We start from the raw sequence: 24,704 nt of genomic DNA on the forward strand, positions 1-24,704 counted from the left end.
CGCGCTTTTCATCTTGTTGGAAAGGATTGCACGGTTGAAATGAAATTCGCCCGCGGCCCAAAAGTCTCGACTCCGCATTGTCCTCAATCTAATTTACCTTCCGTCCGGCGTCAGAATTCCTCGGTTTTCGCGAATGTCGAAATTCTCCGTCCAGCCCATATCACGACTTACGAGACTGACGTTTAAACCAGGAGTTCCCCGCCTTGCTGAATACTCGAATACGGCAGTTGGCATCTCGGAATTTTATTCGACTCGCAGTCGAATTCTACGCAACAAGGTGTTGAAGTATATTTATCTAACCATGAAAGCTATTTACACTGTATACAGACTTCGTAAATCAGCCCAAATACTTTTCTGCGTGTAACATTTTACATTTTTTTTAAATCTTTCAATTAATATAAATAAAAGGGAGCATACAGCCACTAGATGTCTTAAACGAAAGTCATATATTCAAAATTATAATATAGTAACGTAGACGTTTCGGTCAAGATTTGATGACCGTCATCACTACATACAAAAATAAAGATATCAAGAATAAAAACATAAAACTAAACAATAAACGTTAGTCGGAAAAGATTGTAAAACGATTTTCAATTCGCTTGTGGTACGAGATAACAAAGTAATTTGACAAAACTTGAAGTTGAACTTAATCGCTAATGAATTATTTCCTATTACACGCAGGATTACAAGAAGTAAAGTGCGACTCCGTGTGGCAAATACGGAATTTCCAGATTCTAATTGAAATAAAAAAAAGAAATGATTTTTCAACACTACTTACTTTACAATATTACTTTAAATTCGTGCGAATTAATTTAGTTACGTAATAAAAATTGCGTTTATTGTTCAATGTTATGTTTTTATTTTTGACATCTCTATATTTATATTTATCGATATGATGGTCAAATCTTGACCGAAACGTCTACGTTATTGTATTATAATTTTAAATACGTGACTTTCGCTTAAAAGACATCTAGTGTTGCGGCTGTATGCTCCTTTTTATTTACACTTTGTATTGGTAAGCCACTTGAAAAAAAAATTTACAATTTTTTTCTTTCTAAAAATTCTATCTCTACGATTTCGATGAATTAAGTTTTAACAATAAGGGACTTCAGCGAATGAAGTTTAACGGAAGCTGCAAATTCGATATTCGTCTATGTCGGCTGTCTATGTCGTTCTATTATGGTTAACCCTTTCCACCTATACCAATCACTTTTTCTCTCGCGAATGCGCCGCGCGAGAAAGGATTGCACGCGAGTGTAGGCACACGTATCGATGGAGACGACACGAGAGATAGGAAAGACAACGATAGAGAGCAAGAGGACGGACCGACAACGTCCGGAAAATTGATGGAAACCAGTGTGCGTGCGCGCGCGCGACACGATCGTTGCGTATATCCCGGGAAAGCTGCTGCTGCTGCTGCTGCTGCTGCTGCTGCTGCTGCTGCTATTGCTGCCTGCCGCTCGTGAATTAGGGGAAGATAGCTTTTAGTCGAGGCACAGTGCCGTCACCAGGTGCGCGTCCGCCGACTCCACGGACTGCCGGCATATAGCCGAACCCTTTTACCGAAATTGCCGGATATCCCCTGCTGTGGCAGATATCTCTCTCGGTCCTCTGCTCTCCATCCCCATAGACCAACCACCACCCTGCGCAGCCTTCGGCCGAATCGAATTCTCCGTCTCTCTCTCTCTTTCTCTCTTGATCTCGCTGTCGTTCGAGTAAACAGGTGTCGCAAAGTGCACTGACGAAAATTCTGCGGGGAAAATCTATCACGCATCTTTTTTTTTTTTTTTCCTTCGCCTCTTGTCTATTTCTTATTCTTCTCGGCTGCCAACAGTTATGCACGAGCGTTCGTTGCGTTATACGTGCTTTGAAAATTTTATTTGTACGTAAATGACTCGGTGTGAAAAAAATGAGGCCATATTTCCGGAAAATTGTTTTTCGTTTGCGAGCGGAAATTGGAAGTCGGCCAAGGTAATGCGGTAAAAGACTGCAGATGTCATTTAAGAAGACGTTTATGAGGTACAAAACGAATGTAGACTCCTTTTTCACTTATGAAAAATCTATTAGACGTTCTTTTCCGTGCCTTTCTACTTTCAACTTTAACCATCTTGGATTACTGCATTCCGAATTAAAATTCTGCTGAAGTTCTAAAAGAGAACTAACTGAAACATATCGTTTTTCCGAAACTCAATTCACTAAAAACCATCTAACTTATTAATCGCTTATAATTAAAAACTTTTATATCTCGGTCTCAATTTCCATTTTGCTTCTTGTATAATTAATGCAAAGCGATCGTGCGGTTCATGGGACATTTGCGTGCATGCCGTGCATAAAGTATTATGATAGCAAACGCGAACATTTTCGCGGCAGTAAAACTTTCAGATAGATTTTTTTTTTGTTTGTTACTTAACGCTGTCGTATACTGCGCGCACAACTGCAGTTATTAAGTGGAATATTATCGATATACTTTTCGTTCGAAGTAATACGAAGCCAATGCGAAATGCGCGTAAATGTACGACATGAAAATGCTTTTTCCAATCCCAGAATCACTGTCATGACGCTGAAAATGCTTTCCGTGCCGCATGCACATTTTTTCTACCCGCAATCTCTAAGTGACATTCGATTACATCGAGGTACATACGATACCGAAACTATTTCCAAGGCTTATCTACACATATTGTGCATATACCGGTGCAAGTGCACGATATGTGATACATATTTTTACGTTGGATAACGAGAAATATGGCAAATATTTCAATTTAATGTTTAAAGTGGAACATGCTGCAAAAAGTTTTTTTTTTTTTAATTACCACGCATGATCGAAGTTATAAGTCCAAAAATTAGAGACCATTTTCATAGATTATTTTCTTTTAAAGTTCGACAATTAATTCATTACGTTCAAACATTAATGCTACATAAATTCGCAATATTGGAAAATTAATGTCACATTGGCATATGAATTTGCAATACGAGCCGGAGCTGTGTACTCGCAGTGTTTGTAGCTCGCACTATAGCTAAAATTAATATACTAACAAGATATGAATGCAAACAATTAGATAAAATTGGTCATAAATGAGATATGCGTGTATTAATTTTAAAATTAAGCAACACTCTTCAATAGAAACTTTATATTTACACAAGTAAAATGATTTAACGTTCAAATCCTCATAATACTTATGTAAATTATATTCATATATCTCTGTTTACATCAATCGGTAGTTATTTTCTACCTAATAAATATTGCAAAATTTTCCAAAATTATATCAAGATTTGCATTTGAAACCTTGCGTGATTTTTGTAAATTTCATCATTGTTGATCGATGTAACGCAATTTTACATTTGCTATCTGAGCTGTCCCGAGCTCAGAATTAAAGCCGTTTTCCAATTTGAGATAGATAAAGAAAACACTTCTGTTATATTCTGTACAAACAACACGGTTGTATCCGCTCAATTTTCCCATCCGTGTTTAACTGCGGTGAATATATTAGGATGTATAAGCTATAACTAAGGCAACCGTGGCAGGACCGGAGAGTCAACGTCCTGGATGCTTATCTCTCCCTGGCATTATGCAGAAACTGCATGGCTGCGCGCAGTCTACTTTATGCACCCGGTGAATGCCAAATAAACGAGAAATATGCCGCGAGCCGGTAGCGGTCTTTCAATACGACGCCCCAAGAAAATCGCGTAGGATCTTTCTCTTCCTTTTCCCATTTCTGTAACATTTCCTCTTTTTCCACAGTACGTTTGCATATATAACGTAACGTCAGAGAAACGCTATATTTAGATAATATTCCATTTAAATGATAAAATCGAAATGGCTGCGGACAGAGCGATACATGTCTCCGGACTCTCTCTGGTAATCTCGAGGCTAAGGTTATCTGCATTATAGAGGAGGTTTCTAGTGGGTCTTCAACCGTCCTCACTGAACGGCATCAATTATGCATCGACAGGATAAAGACCGCGTGAGTAACGATATTCAAAACGTTACCGTCACAGGACTAATGGCTGATGAATGATAACTTTGCCGTACCAAATGGTCCGATTATATTACGGACAATATTCCGTCGGTATTCGTTGATATTTCTCATTAAAATATCGTTACGAAAAGAAAGTATCAGATAAGGCAAAAAATTCAAGCGTAGGTTTTGTACAGAGGAGTTTTAAAATTTTGGTTAAAAATTTAATAAGATCTTTGAAACTTGACTAAACGTCTCGTATATTTGTAGTCTCATATATGTTTCAAGCGTTTATATTTTCTCTTTGAAATTCAAATTCGCTAATTCGATGCCGCTTCGACGCGTTTCCTCTGTTTAACCCTCGGTTCCTTTTGAGTCTTTTCTCGTCGGTATCCACAGTGTCTTCTTCATCAGGATATATTGCGGTCCCCGGATAGAGACGAGTCGTGATTTAACGTCTTTAAAGCTTAAACGATGACTTTTACGAGCTGTTACGTCACGTGCGTTTCGCTCTACTTAGGGAGGACTGAGACGGCCGCTTATATGCGTCGACCCGAGTACGCATATGCGTGCAAACGCGTATATAACGAGACGAACAGGTTCGCATCTAACGACCCCGACCGCTTTTGAAAGCGCCGCCTTTTAGGGATGCGTCTTCGTGTACATACACGAGTCTATCTGTACTACAGATTACTTGATACCTTCTTGTCATGTCGTGCGTGTGTCTTCTGGTGCTCCCGTTCGCGAAGGACGTCAACTTGCATTTATCTCACTCGTCACTGTAATTACATTGTTTGCTTCTTATTTTTCTATTTAGTTCTCATTCCTCGCAAAGTGAAGCAAATAATGTAGTAAAACTGATGTGATATTCTATGGAGCCGTTTTACCGTTCTATTTTTTTTTTTTCTCAGAAGCGAGAAAACTGGACTGGACAATTTTTTTTAACTATTTTTTTAAATTGTCCAGTCTATTAAATGAAATTTCTTAAATTTACAGCAACGTGGAAGAAATTTAAACGTTACTTGCATTCATTATAGATTAATGAATTAGACATGATGTGAAATACGGAAGGAAATTCGTGGTTTGTGCGCGCAAATTATTTACCCCGCGTATGTACGGACAGCGTGAATAGCGGTAATCGCGTTAATTTGACTTAACTCATTTGCCAATATGTGTATCCGGTTAAATAATGGAATATGTTACCGAGAAACTTAAAGTAATAGGGGTTACGTGCCTATACTCCACGACGCTAATATTGAGTGCGAAGCTGCGGAAGCCGGAAACTGTTACACAGTATGTATTCCCCTGAAAATAGAACAACCTGCCGAACTCGTTATTTATAAAGCGAATATCCAATTTAATTTTCGCCAGAACGTAATTTGTATTTTCTTTTTAATTTTATTTTCATTTTGCTCATTTCTATCTTCTCTTCAGTTTCATTTTGTTCGATTAAAATACTGTCATGCATATTTATTAAATGACATTTTACGCTGTTTGCTTTTAGTATGCTGCTGCGTTTTTAATTTTAGATATTTAAACTGTTCTTAGAAAATGTAAGAATTATATTAAATGTTTTCATACAAATTAATGCTTGCGAAGGAACGAGGAAGTATTTTAAATGGAATACCATACAAAGTATTGGGAATAGTTTTCATGAGGAGGAGGAAGGCAGCTATTATGTCGTTACACCTTGCTACTCGTAAATGACATTCCGGAATTTCATCTGATAATGAAAACCTCGTTGTGCGTGGTATCTTCTTATTAGTATCATAGCACGCTATCTTCAACTAAACATTAAAGTCACATTAAAGTCTGATTTAATTCATCGTGCGTTTACGCATGCAAATAACCATGAGGATTTCCATAAGCTGATAAATAATAATTGTTAATTTTTTATTGTTCGAACGTCGTATAATTTGATTGCGTAATTTTTAAATGATTTAAAAAATTTTTCTTTAAGACACTATATCACTCAGATTCACGTTACGTAACACGCTCCCAACTGTCGTAATAATTTTTACAACGGTGAAACAACAACTTGGCCGAGCACACTATTCCGTTCCGTCTGAAACTTTCCTCGGTATCCCCATAAATTTCCAGCTCGCGGGTGTCAAAGGCACGCTTGTACTTCGGCATATTTCATCACGCCGTAAGAGATCGGGATTCTCAATCCATTCCTGCACGCCGCAGCGACATTCATAAACACCCAATGTCGCGTTCCATTCTTCAAACGCGGACCCGCCCGCTTCGTCTCGGTTACCCCTCGAATGACTTGTTTGTCTCGATGGAATCGCATCGAGGCGTCTGCAAAAATGTTCTCTTTGCCTATCTTTCGCGACGATTCCGTTCCATTTATTTGCACCGTAGTTCGAAGAACGTTCTTGCAGAGTCAGCATATTTTTCAGACAAACTGAGAAAAATACAAGAGAATGTTGAAAGAACTGTGAAAACTGAGATAAAGAGAGAACTTTTATTTTTAAGTATCGATTTTACGTTAATTATTTTTATTACAATGGAAATATGCTCGGTTAAAATGTATTGTATTGAATTATTCTATTAAACGATACGCGATGAACCAACATATGTATAATTCACTCATTAATTAACTAATTTGTTACGAACAGGCAACTGATATAAACTAAGCTCAATGCACATTGACAGCCTCTGGCAACATTTCCTTTCCAGTATGTTAATTTTACAGGAAGTCAACAAAAGTACGTGAAATTTACAACCGTAAATGTTTAATAATATAGAAACGAAAGTACAAATATTGAGATATTACAAAATTAGACGAAGAATAAAAAGATTAAAAAATAAGAGAACAAAATAAGAGTTATAATTGACAATGAGGCTTCAATTTCTTTAATAAAGAATTCTGCGAGACGGTAAAAGTCAATTTCATTATGTCGCGAAGCGAAACCTTTCTATAAATCCGAAGCAGATATAAAAGATTTTTTTTTTTTTATAAATTTTTGTCGCGCAAATGGCGACAAAACAGGATAGGTGCTGGAAAGTCTGACGTTTAATCAAGTCAAGAAGGAAGGAAAAGTGAAAGGGAATGTAAAAGCACGGAAGGAAGGAAAGAGAGACCTCCGTTGAGCATTTAATTAGAACGCCTATCTGGCGCTCGGAGAAGCTGTGCTAGAAGTTTTTATCGCTCTCTTCACGGCGCGTCTTTCCGCCCCCAAGGCTCTGTCCCTCGTTTGATTTATAAGGTTTCGCCGTAACACCTTCGTATGTATGTATGTATATATATATATATATATATATATATATATATATATATATATATATGCGTATGTACGCAGCCTTTGACCGACCGAAAGAGAAGGGGTTTCTTCTCTGATTCCAAGATTTAAAGGATTCCCGGATTTTGCGAAGTAAAGCAGTACAACACGACGCGGCACCGACTGGTATCAAGATTATCCTCTCACGCGTTTTCCTTTGTGAAGCTATCCGAAGCTACTTTATAGCACAGGGTAAAAGCCGCAGGTCGATTCAACGAGAGGAGTATCTTTTACGTGTCATTATTAACGCTTAATGTGGTCTTTACGTTAACGAAGATTCAGCTATTAGCGCCACTAATGACGGTAACTCTTTCTCTCTTTCTCTCTCTCTCTCTCTTTCTCTTTTTTTTCGCACTGTGCTTTCTACCATAAAAATTTACGCGCGAGCAATTACGCGAACTTTGAGTTTTTCTTTCATCTTTCTATTTTTTATTACCGCGTTCTGAAAAATTCTCCACTATCTCGCTAATTTTTAGAAAAACCGTAATATTTTGAACGTATTTAAATAGGTATTAAAAACAAAGTTTTACATGGAATATCAGACACAAAAATGTTTATTATTTGTAATATTGCGCACTAATACACACGTATTAATTGATTTTATAGATACAGTATTTATTTTAATATTTTACAATTTAATATTTTTACGAATTCATATTATCATTACAATATTTAATTCGAACGTAACTAAAATACTTGATTCAATTTATTACTGCAACTTAACCTGCTATAATTCGTAGATTGTCACGCAACGAATGAAGGGATACACAAACAGAACTCTATTCCGTTATTATGTAATTTCGGTTTGGTGACCGACGAACCCTTCGACCACTTCATTATCCATCCGCGCGATACCAGCCTATTTAATCGCGTGAGTTTATTGACGAGATTACAGTAGCGCAATCTCTACAACTAATCGCGTTCTCGTGAACTTTGGGAATTACACTAGTCCACTAATATTTCCTCGTTCGATATCGGTCATTGATCCAATCTCTTATCGCAGTTTCTTCTTGCCGTTCTCTCTTGCTCCGATAAAAGAATGTCTGCGCAGTTTCCTCGCTTTGCCTCCCAACTTTCTTCACATGAAAAGAAAGATGCGCGCCGATAAATGCCCACTCGATTTTTATGGCTCTCTATATAGTTTATGGACGCTTTTTTTTTTATGAGAAAGTACAATAGCTAGAGTAGCGCACAACTTATGAATACTGATAACAAATAATTATATATCCGCATACGTTGTGAAATTTAAAAGACTTTGCAGTGTCGATCATCTAAAATTACGACTTCAAGATGGGGAACCTATTTACGATTTATATCCACATAAAAATAATTTTTCACAAATAGAATATTTTAATTCGATAAAATTAAATTTTATATATATATATATATATATATATATATATATATATATATCCAAAAACAATAATAATGATATACTTGTGCATCTATTTTTTTTTAATTCATTATCCGAATACAAAAGTCTATCTGGCTATGTGGAAGTCTTATCATCGACACGCTGTAACTTTACCTTAATTATATTGGCGCGTTTCTCACTCCCTTCGCTCTTAACAAAGCTTTCGGTCTTCATTTATAACAAGCCCTTAACAAAGCCTACAGGGAGACGATGTATTCACAGTTACGTGCAATGTTCCCCCTCGAATCGAAATTCAACTGCTGCACTTTACTCTGCATTATATTACGTGCCGTACTTCATATTGTTCTCGGTACTCATAAATCCCTCCAATTTACTTGTAATTATGAGACTTGTGCTATAAATCGATACCGATTTATACCGATTATTATAAGCAATATGAGCTAGAAATAGTGTATTTGCTTAGAAAATTCTCTTCGAATCTAATGACTAAATAATACATGTAATATCAAGCAGTAAAAGAATAATTACTTATAATAAATTATAATAGTTAATTATAATAAATTTAAAATAAATTTAGCTGTAAAATAAGACAGATTTCCGAAATGGTTTCTAATTCTTTAATAAAAAAAATCTAATTAACATAAAATAATGTAGGCTTATATAAATAGATAAAATAAAGACAATATTTTGGAGGAAGAAAGCCGACGGCAGCAAAGAGGTCAGCAATATCGAATTTGCCTTGTCGAGATTTCCCAGTTGGCCACATTTTTGGAAGATTCCTGTCGCCACAGCATCACCATTTCCTCCACTCGACCTTTCATTCGATCTTATTCCATATAGAGATCTGATCAAGACCTTTTCCAGCACTTTTTCCATCTACCCAGTTAGACCACCACTCTCGTAGGTTCCTCCCGACCCTCCCGGATCGAATTCTTCCAACTCGAGTGACATGTCGTCGGAGTTTACCGGGGAGCACTATTCCGACAGCCTCCTGTACATCGGGTGGCACGCGCGTAAGCAAAGCGGTGTACGCACGGATCGCCTTTGAGTCGAGGATATACGTGAGTCGGGCGTGGTTCCCGGGTGGATGGACCCCCCGGGGGGTTAGAAGGGTAGTTTTGTGGCTGTGGCGTGAGTGTGATGGCAAGATCTGGAATACCGAGGAGGACCCCTTCTAGATGTGTGTGAGTCAACGGTGGGGAGGTTGAAATGGGCGGCGGAGAGGCATTGAATAGCCCCTGGGGTGACTGCGCCAACAAACCCTAACTAACGTAAATAAGATGTCTTGGGAGAGGAGTGAGTCCTCTTGCTTGCTCTTGACTCCTTTCGTCTTTCTCTCGGTCCCTTTGCTCGACCTTTATCTTCCTATACCACCCACATATACACACACACACACACACATACAAGCTCGACCAAAGCCGAAGCTGATGAGCTAACCTCCCGGGGCAATCACGGGATTTCTTCACTCAGGAGTCCTCTAAGAAAAGGCTTCCAAATTCCGTCTCACGTCGTGTTCTTGTAGGAGGATCCGGAAAACGATGAATCTGAGTTTCAAGGGTAAACTAGACCCGGCGTGACGATGGGAGATAATAATTCTTGAATAGATAATGCGCTTACATCTAAAATAAGTTGGAAACGCAAACTGTATTACGAAACGAGATTACTCGAGAGATTGGAGTAATGCGATTTTACTAAATATATAATGTTCGAGAGTAAATATTTTGTTTTATCCTGTAAAAAGTTCGTCTCTAAAATTAAGACAAAAAGGTTTGTACGTTCGTGACAGAAAAATATAACGCAAGTATACACCATCAATGTACCAATTTATCAATTTCGCGCGCAGACCAAAGCCGACCCCCAATGAACCCCCCCAGTCAATTACGGCATTTCTTCGCGAAGATCTTTGGGAAAAGTCCTGTCGCGTCCCTCGCGTATATTCTTCCCCCACGGATGAACACGCGGTATGCGCCCCGGAAACGATGAATTTGCGAGTCTCAAGGGTGGATAATGGTTGATGCGGTACACCGTTGTAAACGCGGGGTAGTGAGAAGAAGCGGAGCGCGGTGACTCGGGCGAATTTGTGAAACGATTATAGAATCTGCCCGAGCGCATGCCCTCGAGGGGCGGCGGAGGTGTAGGCCCCGGGAATGGGGATCTCCAGGAACAACCAACCCTCCGTATTGTTGCTCTCTTCGGCGGTTCACGCCGAATGAGTTTCGTACGACGTTATAATGCGCATCGCGACGATGAACTGGCAGGTTTCCTCTCCCGCGTAATGACGAATACATTTTGAATACGACATTAACGAGCAATTAATGATAGTGTTGTTTTGTGCAACAATAATATATCGTGATATCAGCACGTACGAACGTAATGGTTTCTCTTCACGAAATGCGGACAAACATGTTTTTTGAGCAGGTATCCATCAAAGAAGCAATTAAGAAACCATACGTTTATTTTTTTTTTTGTATTAAATTATAACAAGATTTATTTTATTATAAATATTTTCTGAATTGGATACAGAGCATGTAAACGTAGGTAGGTAATTGAATTGTTTTAATCACAATTAATTTGATTTTAATATGGATTTTTATAGAAATGATATAGAAAAAAATAATAGAAAATTATATAATAAGTATATCTTTAAATACATATTTAGAATTATATTTTTCTTGGAACAGTTTTATTTACAGATTATTTATACGTAGTTATATTTAAAGATTATTCCTTTATGTTTTATATAATAATATAGCACACAAATGCACATAAAATATATAATAGATTGTAATTATTGTGAAAAAAAAATAAAATTTAATTCTGTGACGGCAATCTCTAAATATCAAATATCTCGTAACTTGATCGAATATTTTCATCACTGAGAGTTTCTCAGCGTATTAGATAAAATCGAATAAGTTCAGTCCACTGGAAACATAATTGCGATTTATGTCTTGCCATTATTCGAGGGGGACCGTCTGCTCATTTAGCCCCCTTGTGAAACACATTTTGCGATTGTAGGACCCAAGTGACTGTAGGAAAATCTTTAACTTACCCCTAGCCTGTCCGCCCATTCCGGCCTTAAGCGGGCCGGAAATGATGAATTTGCGAGTCTTATCGCGAGGAAGAAACGACGTTTTATGACAGTGCAAGAACGGCAAATAAATAAGCTGTCTTTACGAGCGAGAGACAATGCTCCCGGGGACGTAATCTTTAGCGACTCACCCTCTCTTGATTACGAAATCTCTTATCGGAAATGACGGCTGTGAGAGCAGAATTACACCTCTTGTAGGGAGTTCAGTCATTGTGCATACAGGCTACCGAAATGACAGCTGGCCAAAATTATAATCCCCATAATGTTTCGAGATATTATAGGTCGAGGGTTCGATAGCAGAACGAAAGCATATTTTTAGGCTGAAGCCGAGCCATTAATCAAAACGACTGCTGGTTGATTGTGGCTATTGTATGTAATGCACGGTCGGAGACAATTAGCGACGACTAGAAGGATTTAACACATTTCTCACCATTCACCCAGTTCAAAGTTTAAGCAAACTTTGCGATGCAAATGCCGGTGGCGTTAAGCGAACGTTGCAGTGTCTTATCACGATGCTCCTCCCCCCTAGATACAGACTTCAGCTTGAATGTACCGTTGGAACTTATCGCAATTTGTAAGCTCGACCTCTTACCTGTGAATTTTCGAGAAAACGGAGAGAAGCACTTCGCATACTATCGCGCACATTAAAGTTGGAATGTGAATGTTAATTTCTACAAGCGTACAATCAACCACTAGTTTAATGAAATACCTATGGTTTAATTATAATAAATAATCTGAAGAAAATATAGTGAATTGTATTAATTGAAATCTGATAAAATCGCAGATTTTTCGCAGATGTTCATTCAGAGATCTTTATTTATTATATTTATTTGTTGAAATCGAAATAAATTTAACGGAATATGAGTGAAGAATTCCGTGTTTTCTATTTATATATGTACATAAAAAATATTCTTCTGATCGAAAAACCATGTCAATAGGAATTTACGACTAGCTGAAAGCTGAAAAAGTCTTTTAAAAAGAAGTCATAGATTTAATTGGGAATGTAAAAAAAATGTTTTTTTTTTTTTAAACTTCATCGCAAGGTATTTATTACGCTTGCTTGATGATCGTCGTACTACTCAGTAGTTGAATCTGATAGGTCGTTTTTGTGTATAGAAAGATGTCATAAAAGCAGCTTAAAGTCCTAAGTTTGCTAAGAGAAAGAGGGAGGGAGGAAGGGAGCAGAGCAAAGCGTAACGCGCTGGCTAGATCCTTTAATTGACCGCACGCAAGAACTCATCCCCGATGAGTCTTAGGCCAATTAAGGAAGTTCCTCCGTTGGGAAGGTTTGTAACCTTTCCGCGTCCTTGCGCGGACTATTACAGAAATTAAATGAGTCTCTCCACGGTTTCTTGAACGGTGCATTTGCATTATCCGCGATAAAACAATCATCTCGCACGGATTTTGTCGTTGAAGATATCTTCAACGAAACTTCAAATTTAATGGTAAAGGTTATAATTAAAATAAATGATAATTTATTCGAAAGATAACAAAAAATCGCGAAAATGGAATAGATTTAATGACACAAGGGCAAAATCTAATACCTAATATCTATAGAATTTATTTTTACACGAGACGATTATTTTTCTGAACAAACATGTATTTAGAAACAATTTGATAATTTGAGGAAACTGGAGCCAGTCGAGAATAAATTTTACAGATGATGGCTAACTAGATGAAAGGCGGAATGCAACGCGTCTAGTCTTTTTTTTGGGAGGGGGGAGGGGGGGATGTTTTTAGAATTTTGTTTAAAATTCATACTGTAGTTTCGTTTGTTCTTCTGACATTTGCCAACGGCAGAAATGGCACGGAAGTTTTTCGCTGCGCGGGGAAACAGAGGAGATCGACTTTTTCCGCCGGCAATTTGCGGGGCGGTTTCAATTTTCGTGCCATTGTCGATTACGTCAGACGCGATCAGCGTCACACGCGAGCTGCTCGCTTGCATCAGCGTAGCTTCGTTCGCTATCTCGAGCCCGCTTTTTTAATCCGTATTCAATTATTTTCGCAGCCATCCACCACTGCTCCGTGGTTTCAGTATTTACGAGATCAACTGTTACACAGCGGCGCGCTCTTGCGTCCAGTGGAAAAAAAAAAAAAGAATTATTTAGGCGAACTGGCTCCCTATTTCGATTACACGGCTCGCTCATCGCATTGTGCTTGCATCGGAATACACACGTGCATACGTACATATATTTTTTTTTTTTTTTTTTTTACTGACTTTTTTCTCTCGTGTTTTTCCTCTCGTGCTGTCAATTTGACAATCGGTAGTAACATGCACCTGTGCAGGAAGCGATTGGCTGCCCGATACAACGCTAACACAAATCCATTATCGGCCCACTTAATCCGCGTGAAACGGAAATCGACCGATCAGTTGTGGGCATTCGTCGCGTTTTAAGCTCCGTAGTGTAATCGCATGTAATCACGAATCGGCAGTTCTCCATGCGACTCGAGAAATTCCCACGGACTTAACGAGTAGTTCTAGTTGTGCGGCTACCAGCTCGCCCGTAAATTCGATAATGATTCCCTCGTTGCGCCGTCATTTCCACTCGTCAGGTAGCCTGAGCTTTACGTGCGCGAAGTTAACGAGCTAATGAGCTTGCAGAGCTGGCGCCAAGAGAGAGAGAGAGAGAGAGAGAGAGAGAGAGAGAGAGAGAGAGAACGGGCGAGCATCTATTCTGCATTACGCCGCTGATGCAGTTTACGTCTGGATGACGCGGGATGAGAAGAGGAAGAGGAGGAGGTCACGGAACGTTTACCAGTTAGGGCAATTCCGCACTTTCGCTCGCCGCAATTAATTAGCTCAATTCCCGCTTCCTGTTATGCCTGCCACTATTGCCGAGTCGCGCCGTGTTGACGCCGAGGGGGCACCCGTCGCGCACGCCTGCATTCCGACGACGTTCGCATACCGTTGTCATAGTTCACGTACGCATCTCGGTCCCTGAAGGCGCTTTCTGTTGCGCTACGCGCGAACCATGAGCGTCGAGACGTCGCCGATCTGCCTCTCCGTGTTGTGCATTTACGTGATGACGGCGCCGCCGTCGCCCTCGCTGCCGCAGGCGGCGATGTCGCCACGGCCCACTCGTGTGGGTAAGCGAGAGATACCCCGTAACCAGTAGCGGGATTATCTTTCTCTGGGGAGTTGTTTCAAATTGTGCGATCTTAAGAAACAACATACAGTATTGATCTTTATCTGGTCGGTAGGTTGTGATGAATTTAATTCGAAGAAGAAAAAGAAAGAGGGGGTGGTCACGCGTATGAGGCCGGTTTTTGGCCCTATCTGAATTTTATTCTCTCCTTTTTGAAACAACGTCTGCGAAAGCTTGGAAATATTAGTAAATAATTATTTTTTTCGTATATATTTTAATTGATATACATATTATATACTGTATACGGGGTGAATATCAGAGTCGTTGAACCAGCTTTTTACCCTATGAGAAAATAATTGCACACGTTCATAATTCAATTAGGTGTAACATTGATAAATTTCTCATAGGGTAAAAAGTGTACACCAAAAAAAACGGAGTGTTTTGATATTCTAGAAGAGGAAGGAGTTTAAATTTAACTAAACTTGTAATCCAAAACGATCAATCGACTGAAAAATATGATAAACTTGCCGGTTTTATTATCTATTATACTTTGGCATAATTTTTCGCATACAAGTAATTATGATGATAAATTAGAATATGTATTCAATTCTAAATTATAGAAGCTTTAAAGATTTTTTAAAACCATGTTTTTGTCAACTAAAAGTCGCATATTTCAGATAAGTGTCCGCTCTTATATATTTTTTTTTGCATTAATGCAAAAAATAAATTACAGACATAATTATTATAGGATGATCATTATAATACTCCGTTAACTATATCATTATCGAAACCAGTATTTTCCGTCGGTCCCTAGCGACTGCGATCGTTTTGCATGCAAAAACATGTGTACACGCACGCACTCATCTTTCTTGTCAGGCATAATAACATTCGTGATTTTTTTTTCTTCCTTTGCAGCTTATGCGAACGCAACCGATCCGTACTTGGAAATTTTACCAAACGGCGAGACGCAAACAAAGGCGATCGGCTCCAGCATCATCCTCACGTGTAAACCGAAGGTAGAGGATCCGTCACTTATCGCTGATATGGAATGGTTTGATCCGATGGATCGCTTGATCGAGTCTCTCAAGTAAGTCGATTACCACACCGTCCATCTCTTGTTCTTTTTTGCTTATAGAAATAATATTTTCAAGATGACTCGAAAGTGATCAAGTCAACGGCGCTTCTCTATCTATATTATAATTAGCAATTGAGAAGATGACAGTTTAATTAATCGGAGATATCAGTTGCAACGCCACTAGTGCTATGATCATTTTTCGAAGAGTTATTACAAGCAATTATAAGAATCATGATTCATGAATCTAGACACTTTTCCTTTTGTATCGTTGATATTTATACATGAATTGCTGTAATCAATTACATTCCCGAGAATAATGGATTTCATCGTCGTTAAAGTACTTGCGAAATTTATTTTAATTGAGAAGTAAAATGTAACGAACCTAATGAATTATTGAAAATTTTGAAACAGCACTTTCTTTCGATTAAGATCGAGTATAATGTTACAATCTAATATTAATTATACACGTCATGTCTCTAATAATTTCACAGAATAAAGTCGTAAATTTTACTAATTACTTATGACATAAATCATAAATCTCCATAGAGAGCACAAATTACAAGCGGAAAAGTACAAAAAATATTTAATTCAACAGTAAAATACACATTAAACGTAAAGGGAAGTTTCTTATAATAATAACTTACAAATTTCTGTCACTTGTAATGCATACACAGGTACGCCGTCTTGCCGCTCGAAAGGCGAGTATAAAATCTATTGAAGACCTAAACATGAAACCGTAGTAGCGTCCGTTCGTTCGTTCATTCGTTCGCTGCTCCTCCCTATTTCCACCTTTCTCATTTGCGAGCACATTCACCCGTCACTTCGTCCCGAGTTCGATACAATCATTTTCCCACGATGTAACCACGTTTCCCGCAGTCCGCACCATGGAGCTCTTAATTGCTGCAACGCGAACCGATTGCAGTTCGCGAACCGGCTATTGCTCGTTAAGCCGGAAAAGTTTCGAACGGTCGGTCGTACTAAACCTGACTTATTGAGCGCCCGCACATGCCAAAACGAGGAAATTCGTTGGCCGGAAAAAAATGCGTGTAACGAATTTTTCGTTTACACGTTCACGCATACCGAGTAACCCTAGAGCTTTTTTTTTTTAATTTCTCTGTTAATAAAATTCAAATTTGATTTCGTTTATTGCGAGAGAAAGAAAAAAAAAATCGATTTTGAAGATACGTAAATTTTTAGCATATTGAGCACATAAAAGTTAAATTACCTGTTTAATTTTTTAACTTGTAATTTCAAAATAGAATTCTTTTTGTTGTGCAAAAAACCTTTTGTTTAAATTTTTTTATGCTTGTACACGTCCCTGAAAATTTATGCGCTTAAGCTCTCTAGTTTTGGATGTTAACTAGCTTTATAATTAAACTGCGCGAGCTCACAGGATTAAAAATGAAACACAATATTTCTAGGGCATTGCGCATGTATATGTGATTGTGTGCCTCAGCAGTAATTAAGCGGCTCCATAATGGCGCAATTCTGTGCACACTTGCAAACATTATTTCACCCTCATCTGCAATATTTATGTCTTTATTCATGCAAGTTCTGTCGATATCGTTAACAGCTAATATATGTACCACGTGTCGCTCATACTGTAAAGTATTTAATCCAGCGATCAAATAATCTAACGAACGTTAACCCTTGTAACTGATTCGTCGTGTCGCGTATTTGCACGATTACTCGATCCCCGAGTACGATTTGCATAATTAAGTACATTCGTCGTCAAGAGCGTGCCGTGTGTGACATTCCCGGACAAAATCACCCCGATTCGAGCAATTTGCGCCACTCTATTATATGTTCTCCATATTACATTCCATAATACAGGCTGTTACGAGAATCGATATGTAGAGACAAATTGAACCAGAAATATTTAAGTGCCATTTATTAAAAAAAAAATCTATATACATATAAAAATTTTCATCGGGATCTTTTTCGATCGCTCTGTACAAGTTGACAGACTGTCATTGGTGTTGTTGCGGTAATATCGTATTATTTTTTAAAGATTTTTTTATGCCAACCACATCATTGTTTGCATTTATGTTTGTGCGATTGTCATAATGAAGCTGCTTCGCGATAATATAAATTAATTTTTGGATGTTTACGATATTTCCCTATTTTCTCATATTTATTCGAGATACAAAAGTTTGTTTTGATGATTTTCTATCTTCCGAAGACGGAAACGCGATTTCACAGCAGCCACGCTTTTGATCCTATCACTTTTAGCCATCTTCTTAATCCGCAGAATCCATATTTGTAACCTTTATAGTCAACGTCACGCGATATTACATCCGGCATCTCGTCGCCCGATATACTATATGGAAATTGCTTGAATACATCATATCATATACCTATACTCGCATCATACATCGATACGCTCTATGCCATACTATGCAACGTTGAATAATATGAGGTCATGTGAATGCATCTCGTTGTCGTTTACACGTCATTCTCGCGTCATTCACGAAGAACGTGTACGAACGCAATATCGTCATGCGGTGTCACTGATCATTACCATTAATTTGGTGTGCTTTAACTGATATTGCGAATTGTTTTGCAAATTGTGATGTTATTCTCCACAGCAGAAACAATAATAATACGAAGCCAACCAGGTACACCGAATTGCACCAAGATGGTAGACTGTCCCTATACTTTAATTCCCTTACGGAGGAACAAGCTGGGACGTACACGTGCAAAGGGAATTATGCACGTAATGTGCAGTTAAGCAAATCTGTGACAATCGATACTATTAGTGAGTATAGAATTAAAAAGCCTTATTGCATTTTTAAATGAATTTATTCCGATATAGAATAAAATATCTCCCAGCGAGGTACATCGAGCAGTACTTAATTAATATCACGATGAAATGATTAAAGAATTTTTTTTTCTTTATTAAAATGTCATTGGAAATCGTGTATCACTTTTTAATAAGGCAGATATAGAACATCAAATAATGGATATTTCGTTCTAGTTAATATTTTTGGTAGAAAGTGAATTATATATCTAAATTGTAAGATATATACAGTAAAATTATTAGTTTTATTAAATCTAAATAGATTTGAAATTAGTTAAACAATATATACATTTTTTTCTCTTCCGAGAGATATATGTCGTATATGTCGTAATATTTTCCCAAACAAAATTTCCGATTTGTGATTAATAGTTGCGATCACGTGGGAGAATGCACCGCCAAATCAGTATCCGATTCTTGGGGACGACTTCGATATTCATTGTCAAGTACGCGCTAGGCCATCGCCTTCGGTTGATTGGCTTTTCAAAGGAGAGGTGATCAAAACGAATAATCATTATATCATAAACACTTATTCCTTGAAGATCAAGAATGTCCAAAAAAGCGATGATGGTATATATATATGTCGGGCATCGGTGCAGACTACAGGAGAATTGCAAGAGCGACCTATTCGCGTTGAGGTACTACAATTAATATCTTCATTAAATTGCATTGAATTAAAAAAAATCAAATTAAATTATTTCAAAAATTTATAAACGTTTTCTATGAACTGAATAATTATTACATTTGTGTTTATGCTCATTATTTGTCATACTTTAATGGTTTTGTTACAACAATATTGCAACTTTTAATTTATATATAATTTCTATTAACACGCTATAAATTTATTAATATATTTTTTAATTGCTAATAATTTTTTGAGATCATATATATTTGCTTAAAAATTTTAATCTGTGTATTTTTTTGTAAAAAAATTTTTTTTACCAATAAAACTTTGTTAATTCTTATTAGGTACACATACGACCTGTGATCGTTGAGTTTACGAAACCAATAGACGTTATCGAAGGCGAAAACGCAGACATTAAGTGTAATGGTACTGGCAAGCCACCACCAGTAATTACGTGGGTGAAGTCTCTAACCCAACAGAATCTATCCATTACCGATCGCTTCGGTGTCGATCCGGTCACGGGTATACTCACTATCACAAATGTGAAGCGCGAAGATTCGGGTGAGTATCAATGCATGGCAACAAACGCCGCAGGTACCGCTACTGTCACCACCCAAATAAATGTGATCATCAAACCGAAAATCATGGAGTTCTTGAACAAGACCGTGGTGGAGGGCAAAAGCGTGGAAATCCAATGTAAGGCCTTCGGTCGACCACCACCCAAGGTGAGCTTTAGGAAATTCACCCTCGACAAGCCATACGCGGATGGCGCTCAGTCGGAAGACGACCGAATCATCGTGAGGAACGAACCAGACAACATGTCTAGCGATGTGACTATCGGCATTCTATCAATCACTGACGTTCTCACTGATAACGATGGCCTGTACGAGTGTGTGGCGGAAAATACTGCCGGCGTCGCCTACATGAATGGTCATTTGACTGTGGAATTTCCGCCCTCCTTCTCCTCCACCATGCGGAACGTCACCTGGTCTTGGGAATCGAAACCAATTAATCTCACTTGCGAAGCCGAGAGCATACCGAACGCGACAATACGCTGGACTTTGCATGAGCAGAAGATCGAAAACGACGCTTTTTTCCAGCAGTATGGTAACGGGCCGATTTCCAATCTCCAAGTGAGACCGATCGACCGGAGATATTACACGCATTATAAATGCATCGCTATGAATACTCACGGCACGCGGGAGCGTATGATAGAGTTGAGGGAAGCGGCGAAACCCGGCGAGCTCTTCAGCGTCAAGATGGCTGAAATTACCGCCACGACGATAAGATTCGATCTGCAACCGCCCGTACATCCAGATTTGCCTGTCATTACTATTACTGTACAGTACAAAGAGGAATTGCAAACTTGGCAAAACGCGAAGAATAAGACGTGGTCTGTTGGTAAGTCTTAAATATATATATATTCTTTTAATTTTAATGAACTCTACAAAAAAGTTAAGATCTTAATATATTTCGCAAGAATATCTATATATCTATATTTACTATATATCTATATTTACGAATTTACAAAAAATTAATCTTATTTATATATAAATTAACGAATTAATCAACTCAGATATATTTGAGAACATTTATTGTGACTCGCTAACATTTATTTTGCTCTTAAATATATACATAACAAATTAATTGGACAATACAAAATTTAAAGTTTATTTATGAGGATATATAAAGTCTGAAAAAATAAAGAAATCTAATTATAATTTGTGATGATATTTATTTATATCTACTTTATTATTATATTTACGGTATAGAACCAATAAAACATTATTTTATACAAAACATACATTATAGTTATACACTAAAGTCAAATTGTGCTATAATTTTAATTATTTTCTTAGCTTGTGTTCTTCTTTACGTAATTTAACGTATAGTTAAACGTCACGTAAACAATATCCTTTAGGTACGCTGTACGTCATCGAGGGTTTGAAACCGCAGACGCCCTACGACTTCCGATTCGCCGGGAGAAATGAGGTCGGTCTGGGTAACTTTGGTAACTTCCACCGAGAGATCACACCCGGTAGAACGGTGCCGAAAGATCCGAGAATTCTGACCACACCAGGCTCTGAATACGAGCAGTCCCCGTACAGTCATCAATATGAGCTCAGCTGGGTGACGCCGCCCGACAATGGCGAACCCATAGACAAGTACCTGATCAAGTACTGCCAGATAAGACGTGTCGCTGGCGAGTGGGAAGCGGTGCAGGAAACCTGCCAATCGATAGATGTCAAATCCCAAAGCAGGACGAGGCAGTTCCTCAAGGAACTGAAATACGATACTTTCTACATAGTCGAGATCCAGGCTCACAACGTGATGGGCTACGGCAAACCTGGATACGTCAAGATCAGGACGGCTAGAGGTAAGTTAGTGGCCCTTCGCAATTGATTTTCGATGTTCCTACGATCCAATATAATTATTGTCATGACGTATTTACATTTTTCGTAATGATTTCCACTCGAGATATATTTGATTCCTTTTGAAATATATATATGTGCACGAAGCTACTGCACTGAATATTTTTTTCTTCGCGATCTTCTTCAAATCGTTTGTCACTTTGTCGCCCCTATTTTTGTTCATTCAAGGGGGAGGGAAAAGGGTTATTTGAGGTCTTTCGTTTCCTCTCGTCTAAGAGGTTTCCACTCAGTTAAACTATCTTTTTTTTTTTTTGTATTGATTTTTTTCTCAATAACTTTTCTAATTGGTTCTGTCGACGGCGGAAACGATCTTGTAATCATCAGAAAGGCCTAAATGGCTATTTTGCTCGCTAAATACTTTAACGCCGTTCGTTTTAACTAAAACGTGTTTAATACTTTACACTTTTATTTTTAGATATAACGTACGTTTTTATAGGAATAAACTGTCTTCATTACGTTAATATATATTTGCAATATGAATTTCGGTATCGCGATTGCGATTTTTTTTTTATGCATGTCACAACTAATTAACTTGCCTTCTATTTTACGCGGAATGGAAAGAATTAATTTTGATAAAAGTATCAAGAGCCCCCGGCCCTTCTGGCGTCTAATCGAGATTACAGGATTTGAAGAAGTCCTCAGATCCCTTGACCCTGCTCGCAAGACACCAGCTAGCTAAAGCTACCCGGTGACCGTCGGGGGGCGGGCTTGTAAAGACATAAAAAATATTTTACTCGACGACGACGTACTTGAAGCGGGGAAGATCTTTTTTATTACACAGAGCCTTTTTATCCATTCAGAATCTACGGGCATCACTGTGGACTACAGTAATGCTGGTGATACTTGCAAGACCGGCGTCGCCATTACCGCAGCAGTAATGCTCCTATCTCTAGCCATTTAGAGTCGCCGTCAGGGATATTTGCTCCTCGCGCTCTAATCCTCCCTCCGTCGTGAATGCACGCGATAGGAAGCGAGGCGAATTCGCGAGGCCGACAGTACAAGCGAGACACCACGATGGACGAAAGTGACACATACGCTCCACTAATATAACACATCCTCTTTCGTGATTTCCTGCGAAACTCTTTCGTGTTTCGTTCGAACCTGATCGAATTACCTAGGCATCTCGGATACGAAAGCGTTTTTCCGTTAAAATGATTTCGTGCGAGACACGACGGCGAAAGTTTCATCGCGGGACAATTGTACACACGATAGTATCTGTTCATTTATATATCCATTTAGCGGTAAACGATCGACAACGAAGAACAAATTGATACGTTCGCCGGTACATTCCGAGAGTAAAGATTATGGCGTTCAAGTGAGTTTCTTTAAGAAGGAACAACGTGAAAAAGTCGTTATGCGAAGTGTATTTATACGTATTATTTGTTGAATGCTCGCTGCGTGTTAGTATAAACGTACTGGTACGTTTATTTTCACTTTTCTTTCTCATATATAAGTTAAGGCTGTACTTTGGTAATTTCTGTAAGAGAGACGGGTATCGCAGTGCGCAAGAATAATATTCCCTCGCACCGCCACGAGAGCGTGCAAGAGAATTGACGTAACCAAAACGAGTGTGCTGTAACAATTATTTCGCGCGTTATAATTTTCGTTTCTTAATTAAAGTCAGATTTATGCACTTTTAAAAAGGTTTAAGATAAGTCACGACTACGCTTCGTCAACTTTTGCAGTTTACGAACCTTTTGTATGGTATGTGTTATATCGATAGATAAAAGAAGAATGTGCTTCCCTATATATAGGTTGGTTCGAGAATAAATTAACGACTTATATCGGATAGCTACGACTATATGAGTGTGAGACCATAAGATAGTGACCGTAAGAGTACTACTGCCCTGAATTGTCTACTATATTCACGCGCAAAGTTTACCGACCAAGAGGAAGGATGTTATATAATCGATATTAAGGGAACGAATAGTCGCGATTAGAATCGCGGCGACTCGTAAATCACGCACGAATACGAATGTAATAATCGTGTCCCGTAGAATACGTACAGTTTGGTGCATCGGAGCTGTTTACTGTGTTTGCCGATCAGTATACGTCCAAAATATTTTTAGATGAAACTTTTTTCACGTCTTTTGCGATCTGATTTTTATAAGATCTTAATTACGAACGTTCTTAATTACGAAGATTGATCGAACGAACAAAAGGGAGGGAGAAGAATAATAGAGCCATTAAGCAAATGCGGTCGATGAAGTATTCGGATATTCGCAGATTCATCATAGCAATCGGAACAAAAAATTGATAAAGTTATACAGCATAAAAACGACGAAATTTGCCTTTACGGGGGAAAAAAAAAAATCCGTTTTTATTGAGGCCTTGAGAAGTGGGACATTTTCCTCCTTCGTAAAAGTCGACACTTATATCCACGATTCGCGTTCGTGCGATGTTCTTTTACGAGGCAAAGAATTTCACACGAGCGAGCGGAACTCCTCGCGAAGTCGCGTCACGCACACAAGATCCAGGAACTTTAATCCTAGAACCCGACTATATCCAATGCAAACATAGAGCTGACCATAAAGAGAAATGAATAAAGAAATCGTGACGCGGGTAATGAAAATTGGTATATCTTGGAGACAATTTTTTTCGCATTTTTTCACGGGATAATAGCAGTAAACTGTTGTCATCTAAATTGCTGTGTTTTACATGCAATATATTCCTGTGTATTTTTATGCAATACTAAGATATAAAATCGTTGTAATTCTTCATAAAGAATTGTTTATTTGGAGTGGGAATCTTAAAAGCATTTATCGTGATTCGTAATTCTACGGTCGGGTTCTACGACTAATCGCGAAACAAAATCCAAAATACGATGACTCTCACACGACTGCCAATTAATATTTTAGTTGGGTTAATTTTTGAAAATTGCGTCTGATTTTTCTCTCCTCTCTTGCCTTCAATTTGTTTATCTACTTTTTGTAATCTTTATTTTTTTCTTTTTTTTGGGAAATTTATTCAGTCATTAGTTTCG

General features: G+C 38.2%; 1 protein-coding gene across 4 annotated transcripts in view; it reads left to right on the forward strand.

The window, feature by feature from the left end:
• LOC108745548 (fasciclin-2) overlaps positions 1-24,704 on the forward strand; it is a 97,493-nt gene that overhangs the window by 60,166 nt on the left and 12,623 nt on the right. For 2 of the 4 annotated variants that reach the window (XM_018481738.1, XM_018481740.1), the window contains exons 2-6: positions 15,708-15,879; positions 18,456-18,625; positions 19,037-19,302; positions 19,634-20,690; positions 21,211-21,666. In XM_018481738.1, coding sequence (XP_018337240.1) covers positions 15,708-15,879; positions 18,456-18,625; positions 19,037-19,302; positions 19,634-20,690; positions 21,211-21,666 — 2,121 coding nt within the window. Of the gene's footprint in view, positions 1-15,707; positions 15,880-18,455; positions 18,626-19,036; positions 19,303-19,633; positions 20,691-21,210; positions 21,667-22,521; positions 24,614-24,704 lie in introns of those variants that run through there. The other 2 variants (XM_018481741.1, XM_018481739.1) reach the window with 2 other exon arrangements.

The sequence above is a fragment of the Trachymyrmex septentrionalis genome, unplaced genomic scaffold (genome assembly GCF_001594115.1).
Source record: "Trachymyrmex septentrionalis isolate Tsep2-gDNA-1 unplaced genomic scaffold, Tsep1.0 scaffold14, whole genome shotgun sequence".
NCBI lineage: Eukaryota > Metazoa > Arthropoda > Insecta > Hymenoptera > Formicidae > Trachymyrmex > Trachymyrmex septentrionalis.